The 19321-nt window shown below is 37.8% G+C and overlaps 1 protein-coding gene across 1 annotated transcript in view; it reads right to left on the minus strand.

Annotated features, from left to right (window-relative positions):
- Window positions 1-6652, minus strand: part of LOC143386333 (transport and Golgi organization protein 1 homolog) — a 39406-nt gene extending 32754 nt beyond the window's left edge. Inside the window, exons 1-3 of the mRNA XM_076841499.2 lie at window positions 6520-6652; window positions 3573-3706; window positions 604-690 (exon numbers count right to left, since the gene is read on the minus strand). Of these exons, the coding sequence (XP_076697614.2) occupies window positions 604-690; window positions 3573-3706; window positions 6520-6652 (354 nt within the window). The remainder of the gene's footprint in view (window positions 1-603; window positions 691-3572; window positions 3707-6519) is intronic.
- Window positions 6653-19321: the final 12669 nt, after the last annotated feature.

Below are 19321 nucleotides of genomic sequence, written 5' to 3' on the forward strand. Positions count from 1 at the left end.
ATACAGGAATGCTGTATAAAGGAAGCAGTTGGGGCCTTAAAAGATCTGAGACTGAACATCACCTGAAATGCTCAGGTCCCCTTTTCCAAATTTATAACATGACTATGATCCCATATATGACTAAGAATAAGAAAACCTTTGTAAGTACGTATTTCTAGCCTAGTATAAAAGTTAGAGTTTATTAATTTAACCTAAATATACTTAAAATGACTAATAACTATCCAATGAGTAGTTTTCAAGTTGGAATACCTCCTTTTGCCTGTAAAATGAAATTATTTACCTCTTAAATTTAATAGCCAAGTACAAATATATTACATTATTTATTTTTCACATATAAAACAGAAGAGAAAAGCCCTATAGTTGAGTAAACAGCCTTCTATAAGAATATCTGTTTCAATATATTAGAAAACTCTCAGATTATAATATAATCACCCTTGAATGCCTTTCAAACTTTTTTTTATAGGTAGTCTGATTTCAAATGAAAATCTGATACACAAATGTTATAAACACATTATAAAACTTTCAGAAGCAGTTAACTGAATATAATGGGTGGATTTATAAGCCAGTTTACAATTGAGAACAAAAAAGAAATCCATAACTTACAACTGTTGAAATTTGTAGCTCTTCTTTAGTATATTCACGAACTACCTTGATGAAATCTTTCGGAAAATATCGAAAAATATGGCCAACCTATAGTGCAAAGGAGACAAATATAAAATAAATTCTGTACAAGGAATATAAATAAGCGATTCTCAGAAGTGGCAGGAAATATACACATAATAGATAGGTATATGGTATAACCAAGAAAGAAAGTTGCTATAACAATTACACTGAGATTATTATTCCAAATAAAAATTAAGTACAGAACTGTTAAAACAACATTTCCAACCACTGAAGTTTTCTTTTTTACATTTAGCTTAATTCTCAACACAGAGCATATAAAGTTAAGACTTCTGAAGTAAATAAAAGATCTGCATAGGAGATTATTGTATATTATATGGCTAAAACTATATAAATCAAAGCTGGTTATAAATGCAATTCCAAATAACCTCTAGCAAGAATTTACCTGTACATTTTGTAGCATTGCTCATAAACCAATATTTATGTCTTTCTTAACCAATACACAACAGTCATGAAAATTAATAAGTAAAAACAATACAAAATCTCTAAAATGTATTACCACTATAGCAAATGTATTGATAGTATATGCTTTCCTAGCTTTTTCCAAATCTACTTTTACAAGTACTTGGGGAGAAAATAATATTCAATATAATGCATACTAAACCACATATCAAGCTTCAGTTTCACCCAAAATAAATCCTCTGCAGAAAAGAACCCCATTTATTTTCAGCACCAACAGCTAAATTATATGAAGTTACATAAAGTGTACAAAAGGTATATAAAGTTCCCCTTGAGAAAGACACTCTTATTACTAACTACTGACTAAAAGGAACAGAAGATTCTTGCCAATAATTAAAGGAAACTGATAGGCAAATCAAACGCCCAAAAAAGAAAATTAAAAAAGGCATCTTATCACTAACTCTAAAATATCCCCATTCATGAATGTTCTTGTTATATCTAGAAACCATCTGAGAGCCAGTATTAGTGGTAGAATACTGCCATGAAGATTAGATAAGACAAGACGGAGCAATTAAAAGCTTCATCACTGGCAGATAAAGTCTGAGACTCTAGAAAATCAACAACATTGCAGAATGAAAACTAAAAACTCAAAAGGAGAATCATTTTGAAAACTAAAGAGTTTTTAATTTCCTAAGTATAACATTCATGACATGAGAGGCGAGTCTGAGGGGAAATACACTTTTCCCTTCTGATGAAAATTCTATTAAGGTTAAATTTGGAAAAGGAAAAAAAAAAAACAGAGATGTATGGAGAAAGGAAACACATTTATCTCTTCTTAATCTGTGTCAATTGAGACCACAGATTATATAAAGCTCCATAATTACACACTGGGTGGTATCCCATTTCTTGTGATATGAAAAAAAAATGATGCAGAATCATGGAGGCTCATGACTGGAAATAATTTTTATACCTAATTTTGCTTCCATACATCATCCCTGCCGAGGTGCTGCTGATTTGATTTGTGGGTGGGGAGCAAAGAACTGCCACAAGAGAACAAATTCTGCATAAGCTACTATCAGAACAAATGTACTTAAGTGCCACTGCCCTGAAAGGAAATATTCAAAAGGAAGATGGATTAGACAGGGGTCCTTTCCTAACGGAGTTTTTCACTTTATAGGGAGCTAAGATAAAACACAACCTGACTGAAGGCAAAGAAGACAAATGAATGCCACAGGAGCAATGCAAAGAAAGTGCCACCCAAACACTCATCAGTCGGCAAAGATCCTTTCTGGTCAGGTGCTGAAAGCAGGGCTCCTCAGGAAGACAGGATGAGTGCTGCCACCCAGAATGGCAAAAGTCCTAGGGATGAACATAGTTAACAGGCTACAATGTGACAGGAGAAAATGTAAATCAAGCCCATTTATCCAAAAGTTCAAAGAAGGGGAGAAAGACGACTACTGTATGAAAAATGCCACTTAGGTACATGGAAAAACAGTTCCAAGTTTAAAGATTACGAATCCTATTTTGTATACTTGAAAGAAACAATAGATGGTTCTTTATATGGAGTACTGCAACTGCGACTCTGTCTAAATATAAAGTTTGTACCTAAAGGCACCAAGTTTCAAGATCATTCCCTAAGAATCAGAAATGGCAACAAAATGAAACTAGTTTTCCCATAGGGATTACTCTTATTTTCTGCTGTGTGGTATTTTATTTAGGGTGAGAACTTTCAGGGATGCAACCCGGAATGTCTCTAAACTGGAACATTCCTACAGTCATCAAAGACCCTTGCTACTATTTTAAGTAAACAATCCACATATCACATTTAAATGAAAAGGACAATACTCATAAATCTCTCAATGAGGTCACTCCTAGTGAATCTCCCCATTTAAAATATCAAAGCATGATATAAACAATGTCATGTCTTTCATCAGAAGATCCATACAACTGGCTAGAAGTAGTACCCCTGGGGGAACCTTCAGGCATAGATTATAGGAAAAGCAGGAAATGGATGACCCAGAAGTTGCAAAAAAGAAAAAAAAAAGCACATAATGAACATAATATTCTGCTTTTTTAGAGTAAAAACAGCACAAATGATTAGGTAAAATACACAAAAAAATCAACTTTAAATATGCATGCCTGAGTTACTATCTCAGACTTAATTTACAGGATTAACTCTAATGTCCTTGAATCCTTCCTTTTTGAAGCAACAAAGCTAAGAATTGTCAGGTTTTCACCATGACAACCTTTATGATGTGTAGAGCCTTCTGGAACTTGATGTGAGGGGTAGCAACCACAACCAGTTCAGTTCTGTTTCAGAAAGTCTACTGACTTTCTATGCTGTGCCAGGCCTAAGGCATGTTAGGAGCACAGGGCCTGGCAGAGAGGTTAGGTTAACTCTACAAAGACCCCAAGAAATCAGTCATTTAAATCTATACTGCTGAAAAACCCATCAAAAGTAAGAATATAACACCTGTCAAACTTTTACTTACACTTCTGGCCCAAAGTTCTGGTGATACCTCTGCCAGTTTATAGTAGACATATACAGGGTCACCTTTTTTAAAATTCACAAAACGACAATCTGGGCCTCTGAAATCTTCAAGAGCTTCACCTCGGTACATTAACACTGTATATGAACATTGAAAAAAGAAAAACAAACATTAGAATTTGATTTTTCACAATCCACATTGACCCATCAGGAAATATGAATCCCACTATGAACAAAAATCAAGTTTTTCCAGTACTCTCTGGAATCACTTTTAATTCACCTGCTCAAAGTATCTAAAATTCTTCGAGATTTTATTGCTATAAAATACAATATTCCCTGCAATTAGACAAGGGAAAAGGAAGCTTCTCTATTTTTCTCTGTGCTGAGAAATAAAAAGCAATGTGGCTACCACCAATCATGGCTGGTTTCAGTGAAACTCTTGGTTCTTGCAGGCCTCAATTTTTTTCTGATTCATAATCATAAAAAGCTTCATTTTGCAAATATGTAAATCCAAGTGTAGACACGGACAGGCTTAAGTATGGCTTCATGCAGAGGTAATAGGGAGGGAAGAGGGAAGAATATCCAGGAACCCCCAAGGGGTTAATTAACTTGAACTAACCGCTAAAAGACATTACCTTTAAGTGGCTGCAAGTGCTACCATGCAGCCATAAACACTGTCAATTTCATTTGCAGCAGAGTTGCTGTCTCTGTGTTCAGGATCTGGGTAAATTACCAGGAAATGTATTTTCTCTGAGCAAATATTGTTGACTATATCCAACATTAAGATTGTTTCAAAACATCCTCATTCGTATTTTTTTTTTTAATAAACAAAATCAAAAGTGGGTATCCTATCTGACAAGGAACAAGTTTAACCATGAGAAAAGGTCAGGCAATACCTTCATGCTTAAAATGCAGGACTAGAATCACAATTGATCTAGAAACTGGTAGAAGCAACATTTTTCTTTTGGTTGACCAAATACACAGTTTCTGATTTAAGATGAAATGGACAATAGATGTATGTAAAAAGCACAAAGAAGAAATGGAAATAACACTTTTTCTAAAGGCCAATTAGCAGTAAAATACACAAGAATGTGTGTTTTATAAAAATATATGTCTGAGGAACAAACACAGATTTGGAGAGGGTAACTTGTTATTTTGAAGCTAAAATAGGACTATTTTCAAAACTTTCAGCATCCTAATTCATATATAATTAAGAGGCCAACTTGAAGGTGAGAGACACTTTAAGGTGGGGAATTCTCATCACAAGTGGAAATGGCAATGTTTCTCTTGTTCCCCCTTAGGTCATAGAGGATTTACAAATCAGTAATATATTAGGTGACAACATAATGCATACTATGGAGCACCTATTTAGTTATTTTTTTTTTTGGAGCACTTATTTGGAAGGCACACAAGGACACCTGACATACACACCTCACTACTTCCTACAACACAACACAGACCCACCTGTTGTGTTTGGTCACATTTGTTTGGACACAGGCCATTTCTCAAGTTATGTTACCCCACTAAACCTTACCAACACCATGTCTTAGTACCGAGGAAGCATCAGTGATGAGATTGTCCAGGTAGCCCACGTAGGATAGCGCTTGATAGCCAAGAATAGCAAACATTCTACCATGCTGGAAGCCTGATTTTGTTCACCCAAAACTGAAAGGAAATATCATGGCAGCTGCTTTGCTTTTCTGAGTGTTTATTTACTCCAGCCTTAGGGTTACCTCTAGGAACTGCTTAACATATATTGGAAACATCTTTTTTCTTTATTGGAGTGGAACAAACAATTCAAATTATAAAATTTGTTTTTGGTAACACCAATTTAGGCATAAAGAGCTCAATGGTAAACTTCTTGGCCTTTTCAGCATGAATATTTTAAAATATGTACTGCTTACAATTTATGGACAACATGGTCATCAAATTACAAGGTTACTAGAAACCAAGCGGGAGGCCAAAAGAAGTATTCTGGGCCAGTAAATATATAGAGGAAAGAGGTTCCAACAACAGTAGCAACTGAGTCTAAAACTGAATTGGCTTATAAAAATCTTGGAGTATTTATTATTGTTATTGCAACAAACCTCTTCATCTGAATCTGAATGGCTACATCCTCCCCACCGCCCACCTCCAATCCAGGATTGGGAAGCAATTCTGTCCGCTTCCTGCGCACAGAAGAGGCTGCAGTTCCCAGGTTGCCGGTGCAGATCCTTGGTCTCTTTCAAAAGCAAAAGATTACTGGCCCAGCTGCTACCCTACCTCAAATATGAAGGGAGGCTTCTATGCACAGAAATGACAGGTTGAAGCAGATTCGGGGCCAAGACCTCGGAACACATTGCGTGCCTGGACTCGGTGTTCTTCCCAAGCCTAAACTCTAGTCCCTGTTAAAAGGCAAAACCAGCCCAATCCCCAGTGCAGCAAAAAAACGAAGGGGCCAGTGAGCCTTTCCCAAGGAGCCCCACCATCAACCTGCCACTGGGATTAGGGCCACCTAGCCCTGGAGAGCATTTGCCCTGATACCGCACTGGCCCAGGTCCTTGTGGCGGGGGCAGAAAAGCGCTCTGCTACAGTGTGGGGAGCCCCGGGGGCGTGGCGTGCAACCCCATCACCCACTGAGATCCTAGGCAAATCCTGGAAGGGAATAAACTGAGAGCTGTCCCTGGGGAATCGTGTTTCCCAATCCCCGCCTCAGTCAGTAGAGAAAAATAAAATGCTGGCAACAAGTGGGAGTCCAAGCCCCCACAACCCGAGCGGGCTGGCGGGGGCGCCGGCAGAGCCGGAGGGGGCACACGCAGGGTCCCGAGGCTCTTGTCACTCCTGCACCCCACCCGTCGTCCTGCAACCCCCTAGCCCAGCCTGCGGGGCTGGGGACCGGGGGATCAGAGCCCCATACAGCCCCAAAGAGCCACCACGGAGACCCCGGGCCGCCCGCCCGCCTGCGCACTCACTGCTGCATTCGTCGTCTGCACAGAGTTTGTGCTTCCAGAAGCGCTGGCCAGTGCTCGGGTCCGGTTGGCCCAGTACTCGCCAGGTCGGACAGAGCACGAACAGCCAGAAGAGCAGCCCGGGCGCCGCAGCCATGTTGTGGTCACCTCGGGGAGCCGGTGACGCGGTGGAGTAGGCTGCGGCGGGCATCGGGGCTCAGGGGGCAGGTGGGTAGCGAGGCGCGGAGGGGCAGCACCCGGGAAGGCTTCAGCCTTTTCCGGTTGACACGTCAGCAGGGATATATGGGGGTCGATGCACTGGCTCTACTGGGGAATGCAGGGAGCCGGAGCTCCCCGTCCTTCTCTAGTGGAGACCTGCTACTCAACTGAAGACCTTCTCCTCTAGTCGCTGCCGTGGCAACTAGGACTCTCTTTCTCGTCCAATCACCTGCCTTTGCTTTGGTGCCCTCACAAGCCACTCTCCGCGTGATTCCATTCGTCACCCACCATCCCCCGCCACTCCGCCAACCGGTCTTTTCTGGCTTTCCTCAACGTCTCATTTGTGGTCCATCCTGAACTAGCCTACTCCACTTCACCATCACTCCCATCCCCCATTCCTGGTCTGGTACCACCTTTTCTGAACTACCAAATCCCACCCATGACTTGTCACAGCTAGACTATGGTTCCAAGCTCCCTCCCCTTCAAACTCCTAGAGGTTCCTTGAAGCCCCACCCCAAGATCCCTCTGATTAGGAAAGGGGAAAGTGGGAAAGTGAATGGAACTGTGAGTGAGGGTGTAAACTGGAGACTATGGCTTGCTTTTTTTTTAAGGCGGGGACAAGTGAGGGCAGAGAGATGGACAGTAGTCTTCGGGCTAAGATCTTGAGATTCTTATCTTTATCCATAAGGGAAGAAATCATTTAATTCAACAGCATATTTTTAACTTTCATTTTGTGCTACCATTCATGCCAGATGCTGGACAAAGCCCTAGCATGGTGTGGGAGTGGATGAAAATCAAAAGACAAGATATCTGGTCCTGGTCTGAAAAAGTCCACAACTTCATGGGAACCAACTGTCAAAACCGGTTGTCAGAGAAGAAAGCTATTAGCTAACATTTCTTGAACACTTTCTTTATGTCCAGTTGTTATTCTGAAGGTTTTATACATATCAATTCATTTAATCTTCATAACAATAGTACCTTACAGTAGTAGTAGGTCCTATTCCAATCCTTATTTTAGAGTAAATTGAGGCAGTCACACATCCAGTTGAAAGGTTAATAAAACAGGTACTTGTTACTCTGTTTTTCTGTATGCTCAACAAAACACCGTTGAAATCTTAAAAAACTGTCTGCTAATCTTGTTCCCAGAATGTTCTGTCCCCAACTGCCGAACTGCTTGCTAATCTTGTTCCCAGAATGTGCTGTCCCCAACTGCCAAACTGCAGAATGTAACTTCCCTCCCTGCCCTCTCCAAGGAAAGTATATAAGCTCTGCTTAAGCTGTTGTCAGGGCTCTTTGCTCTCTCTTTGCTCTGTTCAAGTGAGCTCTGAGCCCCAGCATGCTGGTCAATAAACCCTTTGCCATTGCATGAGATAGTCTCTTGGTGGTCTCTTCCTCCGACACTCGCCTGACCACAGTGAGTAATGGAGCTAAGTTTCAAACCCAAGGAGTAGACTCCTTTTCATCACAACCCATCAACTAACAAGCAAATGTTGTACTTTCTGACAAGAGGACCAAAATATGATTTAAATCATAATATAGCTGAATTACTGATATGTACAGTTAAGGGGGGGAAAGGCACAAGCTAGCCAGCCCAAGGAAGAGTGTCTGCAATGCTTCCATCCTTGGTGTAGCCATTCTCATTTGTCTGTGACCAAGGGCTTGTTACTATAGTCTCTGCTGAAGTTATTCATCAACCTCCAACAATGAACCCATCAGTTATTTCCACAAATTAACTGAATCTTTAAAACTTAGAGAAAAGAATGTAGTCCACCATGTTCATAATGTTAAATAAAGAAAACAATGGAAAAAAGGTGTGCACAAACATTTGTCTACAGGGGCCATGAGAGGTCCCCGTTGGTCCAGTGTACTTCTGCGCTTTCTGGAGAACCAGTGGATCATAGAGAGAAACTGTCTGAGTCATTCTTCATTTCTTTTCTACCATGTATTTATTATGTTATAAAATGTATCTAGTAGGCATCTCTAACAACATGTTGAAAACTGAACTCATTTTTCTCTCAAAATCTGCTCCTTTCAGTCTTCCCTATCTCAGAAATAAGAATGACAACTTAATTCCCATTATCCAGGTGCTCAAAGCCCAAAACTTACAAACCATCTTTGATCTCTTTTCTCTCACATTCCAACTCCAGTCCATTAGACAATATTATGTCTTTATTTTTAAAATTTTATTGAGATATAGTTGACCTACAATAAATTGCAAATGTTTAAGGTGTAAAATTTGATAAGTTTTGACATGAATATACCCATGAGACTATCACCAAAATCAAAAGAGTCTTTCATCCTTCTTTGTAATCCCTCCCCTCTCCTTTTCTGGCTGTCTCCAAACATCTCCTGTCATTATAGATTGTTTTGCATTTTCTAGAATTTTATATAAATTATACAGCATTTTATTTATTTATTTTTCTGACTTCCTTCTTTCCAAGTAAGCATTTGAAACATGCCCAGAATCTGACCACTCCTCTGCATCTGCTAAGCCAATATACAGGCCAAACCCACATCATAAGTCACCTGAATGATTTCCATAGCCTTCTTCTGTCCTTGCTTCTGCCCTTATTTTCCCCAATATCTATTGTCCTGATGGCAACTAGAGTGATATTTTTAAATATAAATTTGATTGTGTCTCTCTGTTCAAAATCTTCCTATAGCTTCCCATTTCCAAATAAAAGGCAATGACTTTAGCCAGGCCTGGTCGTACTCATCTGTAATCCCAGAAGCTCAGGAGGCTGCCAGGAGGATCCTGAGTTCAAAGCCAGCCTCAGAAATGTAGTGAGTCCCTAAGCAACTCAGTGAGACCCTATCTCTAAATAAAATATTTTAAAAAAGGACTGTGGGTGTTGCTCAGTGTTTAAGTGCCCCTGGAGGTTCAATCTCTGGTATCAGGAAAAAAAAGGAAAAAAAGCCATGACTTTATTATGGACTGCCCTGCCTTATAATGGACTGCTCTTAATCAATGTGACTCCCCTCATCCTTTTCTCCCCATTTCCTAACATTCTTCTCTCGCTCTGTTAGTTCCATTTAAATACACCAAGCCCACCCCTGCTTCAGAGCATTTACACTTGCAACTTTGCCTCAACCTTAACTCCCCAAATCATCTGACAAGCTAACTACGCCCCTCACTTTATCATGTCTTTGTAACAGTGGCATTTCATGTGATAAAGGCCTTCCCTGGCCACCCTACACAAAATAGAGCCTCTTGCCATGACTATCAAGCCCATCACTCTGCCTTTCTTTCTCTTCAGACTTGCCTTACCACTTTAGACTTCTCTTACTACTTGCCTTACATTTGTTTATCTACTTGACTGCTCCAACCCAACCTCAAACACAATTTCCAACACGAGCAGGAAATTAGTTGTTTTGTTCACTACTGTTACATCAGTGACTAGGGAAATGCCTAGAATGTATGAGAGAGTTAACAAATGATTTGTTGAATAAACTCATGGTTCCAATGATCTCAACTCCAGGGATGTACCCCTGAATGTTTGTGTTGAATAAAAACATAGTTGTTGTGGAGAGTAGTTGTTGGGTTACATGATACTGGAATATTTAAGCAGTTCTTTAAAAACTAGTTTTATTTTTTTCTTATTTTTCTTATTAGATAATATGGTATGTTGTAGAATTTTTCTTATTATAGAATAGAGATTAATGATAATTCATTGGTGGAAAAATCAGAATAGCAAAATGATCTAATTGCATATTATCTTCTTGATATTTACTTTGACTCATAATCAGATATAATTTTATATGCATAGTTAGTGCTTCCAGTTACTGAAGAACTAGCTGCTTAGTTTGTAGAGTTTTCAATATTTTGATTTATCAGTATTATTTTTTAAACTTATTGCCTTAAAGACATATTAACTAGTCTGGTGGATAATGAGAAGAAAATTTCTCAACTGGCCACAATAAGGTAGTGGTAGTTCTTTCTACCAGGATACATACAATTAGTAGATGAATCAGCATTCACTTTTACTCATAGCATTTAAATATGTGGCATTGATGTTTAATATAAGGTTATGTTAAAAACCTTCAGAAAAGTAACAAGATAGAATGTGGTGGTGATTGTTGGCATGGAGATAAATAATCTCAAGTGCATTATTCTTTAATACCTCAAAGGGAATTCTTACGGGGTAAGGGTTGAGTAATTGTTAAAGGTAAATGTATCCAGTTTGGGTGGAGGGGACATAAAATTCTAAGTATGAAGGGTTCCTAATGTCAGAGTACAATCTAAATGAGACAAGAAAAACATATCTGAAACAAATAATTGGCAGCATAATAACATATACCATTGGAAACTTGTGAAGGCACTTGCCTAGGAGCATTCAGAAGGCCTAACACTGCCGTTACCAGGAAGAACCTCATCTATTGTAAATGATGTGCCAGAGAATAGTGTTAAACATTATGGAGGACTAAATCTCTCCAAGAGGGGCAACAGATTTACCCTCGCATATGAAACGTTGGAAAAAAGTGGACAAAATACAAACAACAACAGTTTTCAGATATTAGATAGTAAGCAGCATAAGAGTGACCTCTAAGATAAAGTTAAGCATGAGAGATGAGTGCTAGGATTATCCCAGTTTACTCCCTGGAAAGAATTTTTCAGGCCACATTCAGAGAAGGGAAACTCAAATAGAAAATCTCCTGAGTTGAAGAGATGGATTTTAAAGTCTGAAGAGACCGATGCAGCTAGAAGTCACAGATCAGAGTAAAGGAGAGAGTAGAGAACTGCAGAGGGAGAGAGAGTGTGTACATGTACTAGCTCTCTAGACATCTATGGAGGGTTCCCCTGAAGTCTGTGGTTAAGTAACAATGGGCACACATATAAGGCCAGAGAAAGAATCTTCAGAAAGGAACAGGATGGAAGGTGGTGGTGATTGTTGGCATGGAGATCAATTTTTGTAATCACCAGCTGGAATGGAAAATCTATAATAAAAAGGCATCAAGTAACATAGTCAGTAAAAGGCAAAAATCAGCCCAAAATTGAAGGTAACTCCTGTCTAGCAGAATCTTAAAAAGATAAAAATGTTTCCAAGATAGTTTACACAGCTCAAGAATACTTAAAAGAATACAAAATATCCAATACTCAACAAGGTAAAATCACAATGTTTGGAATCCAATAAAAATGTATGAGGCATGCAAAGAGGTAGGAAAATATAACCCATGTTGAAAAGAAAATTAATAGAAATGATCATTAATTACACTGTGATAGAGTTATTATACAAGGACATTAATACAGTTGTATACCATATGTTCAAGATGCTATGGAAAAGCATAAGCATGTAAAGGAGAAAAAAGAAGATATAAAAATGATCTAATTCAAACTCAGATAAAACAATGGCTAAGGTGAAAATTACACTGAATGAGATTAACAGCAAATTCTACATTGAAGAAGTCAATATCAGCAAACTGAATATGCAGTGATAAAGACTCTCCAAAATGAAACACGGAGAAAGAGACTGAACTGAACAGAGCATCAGTATGCACAGCTTCAACCAGTCCAATATATGTGTTATGGTAGTTCCTAAAAGAGGTGAGAAAAACACATTTGAAGAAATAATAAATAAAAATGTTCCATATCTGATGAACACTCAGATTCAAAAAGCTCAATGAACAAGAAAAATGATAAAGATGACACAAATATACACTAAATGCTTAAAACCAATGCTAAGAAAAAATTGAAAAGCATCTACAGAAAACAGATACCATTATGTACAAAGGAGTGAGAGTAAAATGTCAAAATTCATTCAAGAACCATGCAAACCAGAAAACAGTACATCAATATTTTCAAGTTCTGAAAGAAAAAAACACTGACATCCTAGGATTCCATTCCAAATGAAAATATATTTCAAAATGATGTAGTCTTTAATGCAAAAGAATTTTTTTGAATTTTTTTAATTTATATTTTTTAGTTCTCGGCGGACACAACATGTTTGTTTGTATGTGGTGCTGAGGATCGAACCCGGGCCGCACACATGCCAGGCGAGTGCACTACCGCTTGAGCCACATCCCCAGCCCCAATGCAAAAGAATTAAGTTAAACCCTACCCCACATAAAAATTACCTCAAAATGGACCACAGACATAAATGTAAGAACTCAAAATGGACAACACATATATATGTAAGAACCAAAACCAAATGTAAGAAAGCAGAAGTAAATCTTGGAGAAGACAATGACTCCGTAGTTAAGACACCAAAGGCCCAAGCACCAAAAGAAAAAATAATAAAGTAATAAACTTCATCAAATTTAAAACTTTTAAAGGCTACCATCGAAGAAAGTGAAAATAAAATCATAGAAGAAAATATTTACAATTCATGTAGTTAGAATATAACTACCGAGAATACATAAGCAATTCTTATTGTTCAATATGAAAAGACAAATGGCAAGAAATTAGAATAGACATTTCTCCGAAGAAAATAAGCAAAAGCCAATAAGCAAATGAAAGGATACCCAGCACCATTAGGGAAATTTACAACCTCAGTGAGATACTACTTCACATCTATTAAGATGGTTATAATCAAAAAGGTAATAATAAGTTGGAAAGGATGTGGATCAATGGGAACCCTCACACACTACTGGTAGGGATAGACTACAGACCTAAATGTAGCAGCTAAACCTATACAACTTCTGGAAGAAAATATAAAAAGCTGCTTGGCAGAGACTCTCTCTGCCTCATGCTCTCTTTTTTCTCTCTCTCCTCTCAGAAATAGATCAGACTTAAAAACTTTGTCTCATGCTGGGCGTGGTGGTACATACCTGTAATACCAGTGGCTCAAGAGGCTGAGGCAGGGGGATTGCAAATTCAAAGCCAGCCTCAGCAAAAGTGAGGCACTAAGCAACTCAGTGAAACCCTGTCTCTAAATAAAATACAAAATAGGACTGGGGATGTGGCTCAGTGGTGGTATGCCCCTGAGTTCAATCCCCAGTACTAAAAACAACAACAACAACAAACTGTCTATTCTATATTCATTGTTATGGAAATGGAAAGGTAAGCTGACAGACTAGGACAAAGTATTGGCAAAACATATATCTCTCAAGAGAATGATATCTAGGATATACAAATGATTCTTGCAACTTATTAATAAGAAAAATGACCCAATTTGAAAGGATGGGCAGAAGATTTTTTTCTTCACCAAAGTAGATACAAATATGGTGAATGTGCACATGAAAGGATATCCAACATAATTTGAAATGTAAATCAAAACTGCAGTGTTATTACACATACAGTAGGATGGACAAAATTTAAGACTGATCATAACAAATGTTGACAAAGATGAAGACTATGGTATCTCTCTTAGAACTGCAGACTATAACATGTAGTACAAACAATGGCAAACTGTTAGAAAACTGTTTGGCAGTTGCTTTAAAAATTAAATCACATCTGTCGAGATATTTACTCCAGAGAAATAAAAGCATACATCCACACTGAGACTTGTGCACAACTATTCATGGTGGTTTTATTTGTAATAGTCAAAAAATCCCCAATGTTGGACTGTGGGAACATGTCATGCCTCAGAATCCTTATACTCATATTAACCATATAGTAGGCATTTGATTACTAACTATTCCATGAATGTAGATATTGATTTTTTTACTGTTAATAGAACTTCTCTTTTATTAAATATAACAGCCAAAAGAAAATCACGTATAGCACAATGAATTATCACAAAGTAAACATATCCACTAAACCCTAACCCAGGTCAAGAAATTGGACATCAAATGCACCTTCATGAGCCCTCTCTCATTGCTCCCCTAATTATTCCCTCCGCTCCTCCAGAGTTAGGCACTATTTTAACTCCTAATAACAAGGATTAGTTTTGCCTGTTTTGTTACTTTATTCAGTGTAATCATACACATGTGTTCTTTGGTGTGTGGCTTTTTTAGCTCCATATGTATTTTTATAAGATTTATCCAAGTTGTTGAATGTGAATGTACTTCTTATTTTCATTGCTTAATAATTTTCCACTGTATAAATATAACCTGGTTTCCTTAAAAAAAATCCCCAATGTATATCAATAGGAAAATAGATAATAAATTTTGGAAACATACTTAGCAAGAATAAAGAACTATTGATAATAGCAAAAACAGGGAGATTCTGAATGAAATAAACTAGACAAAAAGTAATATGCATTGAAAAATTCTTTTTTTTGTACTCCCTAGTACAAATATCCAAGGGTGCTCTACTGCTGAGCTACATCCCCAGCCCTTTTTATTTATTTATTCTTTTATTATTATTATTATTATTTATTTATTTTTTTTTTTGCTATCAGAGATGGAACTCTTGGGAACTCAAGCACTAAGCCACATCCCCAGCCCTCTTTTGTATTTTATTTAGAGATAGGTCCCACTGAGTTACTCAGGGCCTCATTAAGTTGCTAAGGTTGGCTTTGAACTCCCAATTCTCCTGTTTCACCATTCTGAGCCTCTGGGATTACAGGTGTGTGCCACCATGCCCAGTTTAGTTTTTATTTTGAAACAGAGTCTGGCTCAGTTCCCCAAGTTTACCTCAAACTTTCGATCCTCCAGCCTCAGTCTCCTAAATATCTCGGATTACAGACTCTGCCACCACCTCCCAGCAGATTCAGTTATATTTAAAGGTAGAAAGTTATAAACCAGGTGAATCCTAGTAAAGGTCTTAGTAAAAACTTAATAAAAATAAGAGCACGATGCTTGGTCACAATATGGTAAGTCAGAAAAGACAACAAATATCCATTTTCTCTCAGGTTGACCAGAACAATATAATTTCTCAATGGATTTCAAAGGGTCTCCTTCCTTCTTTCCTTGCCCGCCGGCCCTCCCTCCCTCCCTCCCTTCCTTCCTTCCTTCCTTCCTTCCTTCCTTCCTTCCTTCCTTCCTGAGTTTTGGCGTGTGTGTGTGTATGTGTGTGTGTGTACTTCATCTTCTGTGCCAGTGTAAGAGGTTTAGGCAATGGATCAACCTTTACACCTGTGCCTAAGGACCCCAATCTTGGATCTATCTCCAAGGGTGGAGGTGACTCTAGATCCCCATTATAATCTCGAAAATGGGAACTCCTAAAAAATAAACAGATCTTTCTTGGTAACACCAGTTTCCTCTTTGGTAGAAGTTAGTGCAGTGGGAGGGTGGCAAGGGCCCTACCCTGCCACAAAATAAATGCTAAAATGCATTTTGGTACAAATCATAAACACTAAAGAGTTAAAAGTAAGAGATGAGTCTTGGGATTTGAGTTAGACCTGGATAAGTACATAGGATTCAGATTCTAAAAAGAGAATAAAAAGCAAGTGAATTAAACAGCATAAGAAAGACTCAGCAGAAAGAAATATGTTTAAAGGACAGTAAAGACACCTCATTTTGCTAAGAGGAAAGGATTCTATAAAGGATGACATATTTGTGTGCTTAGGTCAGATTATGAAATTCCTTGAAAATCAAACATAAGGATTTAGACTTAATAGAATAAAAATGCAGAAAATATTAGATTTTAAGTAAAGGGATCATATAACTTCAGTGGAATTTAAACAAGTATCTTGTCCTTAAATCCAGGGAAGATGGAGGTTTAGGCTGGGCATGACCAGTAGGGCTGAGGCATTCCCCACAATTAAAAAGTCATGTCGAAGTGTACTGTACTAATGGGAGTGAGTCATATACAAGGCAAGGTCTTCTGCCAGCACCTACTGTTTGTCTAGCCCTGACAAATATTATTCCACTTTCAATTGTACAAAGAAAGAAACTCAAACATCTGAAATTGCCACTAATATATGGCATGTATATGAGTTCCTGTTTCTGGTTCTGCCTAATTTACCTTGGCATTCTTTTCATGGAGGTCAAATATTTGGTGTGTTGAAATAAATGCAGAACAGATATTGGGGACATGTGGCCTATACATCTCAATTTCCACAGTGCACTGTTTGGCTTTTTTTAATATTTATTTTTTAGTTTTCAGCAGACACAACATCTTTGTTTGTATGTTGTGCTGAGGATCAAACCCGGGCTGCACGCATACCAGGCGAGCACGCTACCACTTGAGCCACGTCCCCAGCCCCGCACTGTTTGGCTTGATCCATTTAGTTTTCAGAAATATAAGTTACTTCCTTACCAGAATAACAGCAGAAGTAAGGAATATAGCCAAAAGGATTGTAGTAAGAGTCAGAAGTCTAATTGTGTGACTATAGGCAAATCATTAACTTTTCTGAGTCTCAGATATTTCATCTATACAAATATGGGTCAAAGTTAAAATTGTATAGTTCATTTTTTAAGAAGAAAATGAGATACTATATGAAAGATTGCCCATTTATGTGGCTTAAATAATTAAACAGCAAAATCCTGGCTGTTACAGCCAATATAGACAATTGACAAAGCAACAAAAGACTTGGCAATAAATGCTTTCATCACGAAGGAGCCATTTTTAGATAATGCCTACTCTGGAAACTGTTCTCTTCTCACTGAAACAAAGTAAGGCTGATAACATCCTCCCAAAGTGTGCTTGGAAGATCACAAGCACCTCTTGGAGGAGACAGGGAGAGTGGAGGAGAAAATATTTTCTTTGGGATAACATATAGTCTACCAGAGCATACACTGAAGCAAAGCAAGCCCTCCTGAATCTTCAGCATTTTAACTGATGCATGCAGTATAAAATTAGAAACAGGATCATAAACACTATTATGAAGAATATACTCAGCGGGGGACACTGATCAAACATATATGGGAAAGTAAGTTCTCTGCGATAGTATGAAAGCTCAGTCTTACCCAAATCCACATGAAATTTGAAATGGTTTGGAATACATAAGAGGATCAGTGAATGACATCAAACCCAAATGATGAAATAGAGAATCTGAACATGATCTTTCTCTTATTTCTCACTGATCCCTTAGAACCACCAATAGAATTATAATATTAACTCTACATGTAAATTAAATTTTCTAGAAGTCATATTTTAAAAAGTAAGACAGATGAGCTTCATTTAATAATACATTTTACATAATTCAATATATTCAAAATGTCATCCTTTTAACTTGTAATCAAAATAAAAATATAACTGTTATTTTACATTCTTCATAATAAGTCTTTGATATCTGACTTATGGCACATCTCAGTTCAAACTGGGCACATTTAAAGACAGTCGCAGCATAAGAAAGTAGGGATTGTAAATTAACACTAGGCCATGTCATATATTTGCACTTATTTTAAAGAAAAGCCAAGTTTAAAAGTATGTTTAAGGTTTTAAAATATTTTTGGCCAACCTCTCTTGGTACTTACGCAGAAGTGAGAAAAGATGATTGAAGGTATCTCAACATCCCTCTTTTTTTTTCACTCAGAGGTTAAGATTTCTGTTGCAATAGCTAGGGATTGCATTGTCATTTCAGATGAATCTCAAGTCTGTAATCAAAAGTGTAAGTCATCATTAGGTTCCTACACTTGCCATTCTTTTATTATTTTTCATTTTTATCTTAAATATATTTACTTCTTGAGAAATATAAAGAAATAAAGAATTATATTTAAATGGATAATAAAACAATTTGACTGCATAAAATCCCTTTTCGTTTTAGGTAGACCTACTGGTACAAACAAGTCCCCTGGGTGGTCTATTTTTCTTTGGTAACAGGGATTGAACTCAAGGGCTCTAGACCACTGAGCCACATCTCCAGCCCTATTTTGTATTTTATTTAGAGATAGGGTCTCACTGAATTGTTTAGGGCCTTACTTTTGCTGAGGCTGGCTTTGAACTCAGGATCCTCCTGCCTCAGCCTCCAGAGCCACTGGGATTACAGGCACCTGCTCTGTTCTCTTACTTAACTGCAACTGTGTTTTCCTTGCAGTTAAGTAAGAGACCTTGGTAGATTACTTCTTTGCACCAGGGTGTCTGGATAGAACTCTATTGGTACTTTGGTTTGAACTCTTCCTTCTATCTGAAGGTTATATACTATCTATGGGCCTGGCCAAAAAATGTTAGTAGTTTCCTCAGTCATGGTGAAACAACAACAAAATGCCCCCAGGCATTTCTAAATTTCTCTTGATAAGATAGTATCACTCTCCCAGTTTGAGAGTCACTGCTTGAAACTTAAGTTAAACTCTGATCATTTAACAAAGCACCTTTAGTTGTAAGTATCCTATATTTTGTAGTTTGCAAGTATTCTGTATTTTGTAATTTCTTTTATCAGCTAAAAAGAAAGGATTCTAAAATCAACATTTAAGGCCGGGCTTCATGATGCACACTGTAATGCCAGTGGCTCTGGAGGCTGAGGCAGGAGGATCTTGAGTTCAAATTCACCCTCAGCAATTTAGCAAGGCCTTTAGTAATTATGGATTCCCTATCTCAAAATAAAAAAAATGTAAAAAAGGGCTGGTGATGTGGACCAGTGGTTAAGCACCTAGATTCAATCCCCTGTGCCCATCCTCCACAAATCAACATTTTAAAAACCAGAAGCACTAAAACAAAAAAGAAACCCAAAGGCCCTTGTAAACACAACTGACTTTGCTTCAAAGGTTTTTTGCTTTTTGTTTTCCACTTCAAGTTAACACTACCTTTAAAAAAAAATCACATTTTTGAATTTAGTTTTTCTGACATCTAAGAGGGATCTTACATTTTTCTACTTCCCTTTCCAAGACTATTCCCTCTTTTGCA

This window comes from Callospermophilus lateralis, unplaced genomic scaffold (genome assembly GCF_048772815.1).
Source record: "Callospermophilus lateralis isolate mCalLat2 unplaced genomic scaffold, mCalLat2.hap1 Scaffold_101, whole genome shotgun sequence".
Taxonomy (NCBI): domain Eukaryota; kingdom Metazoa; phylum Chordata; class Mammalia; order Rodentia; family Sciuridae; genus Callospermophilus; species Callospermophilus lateralis.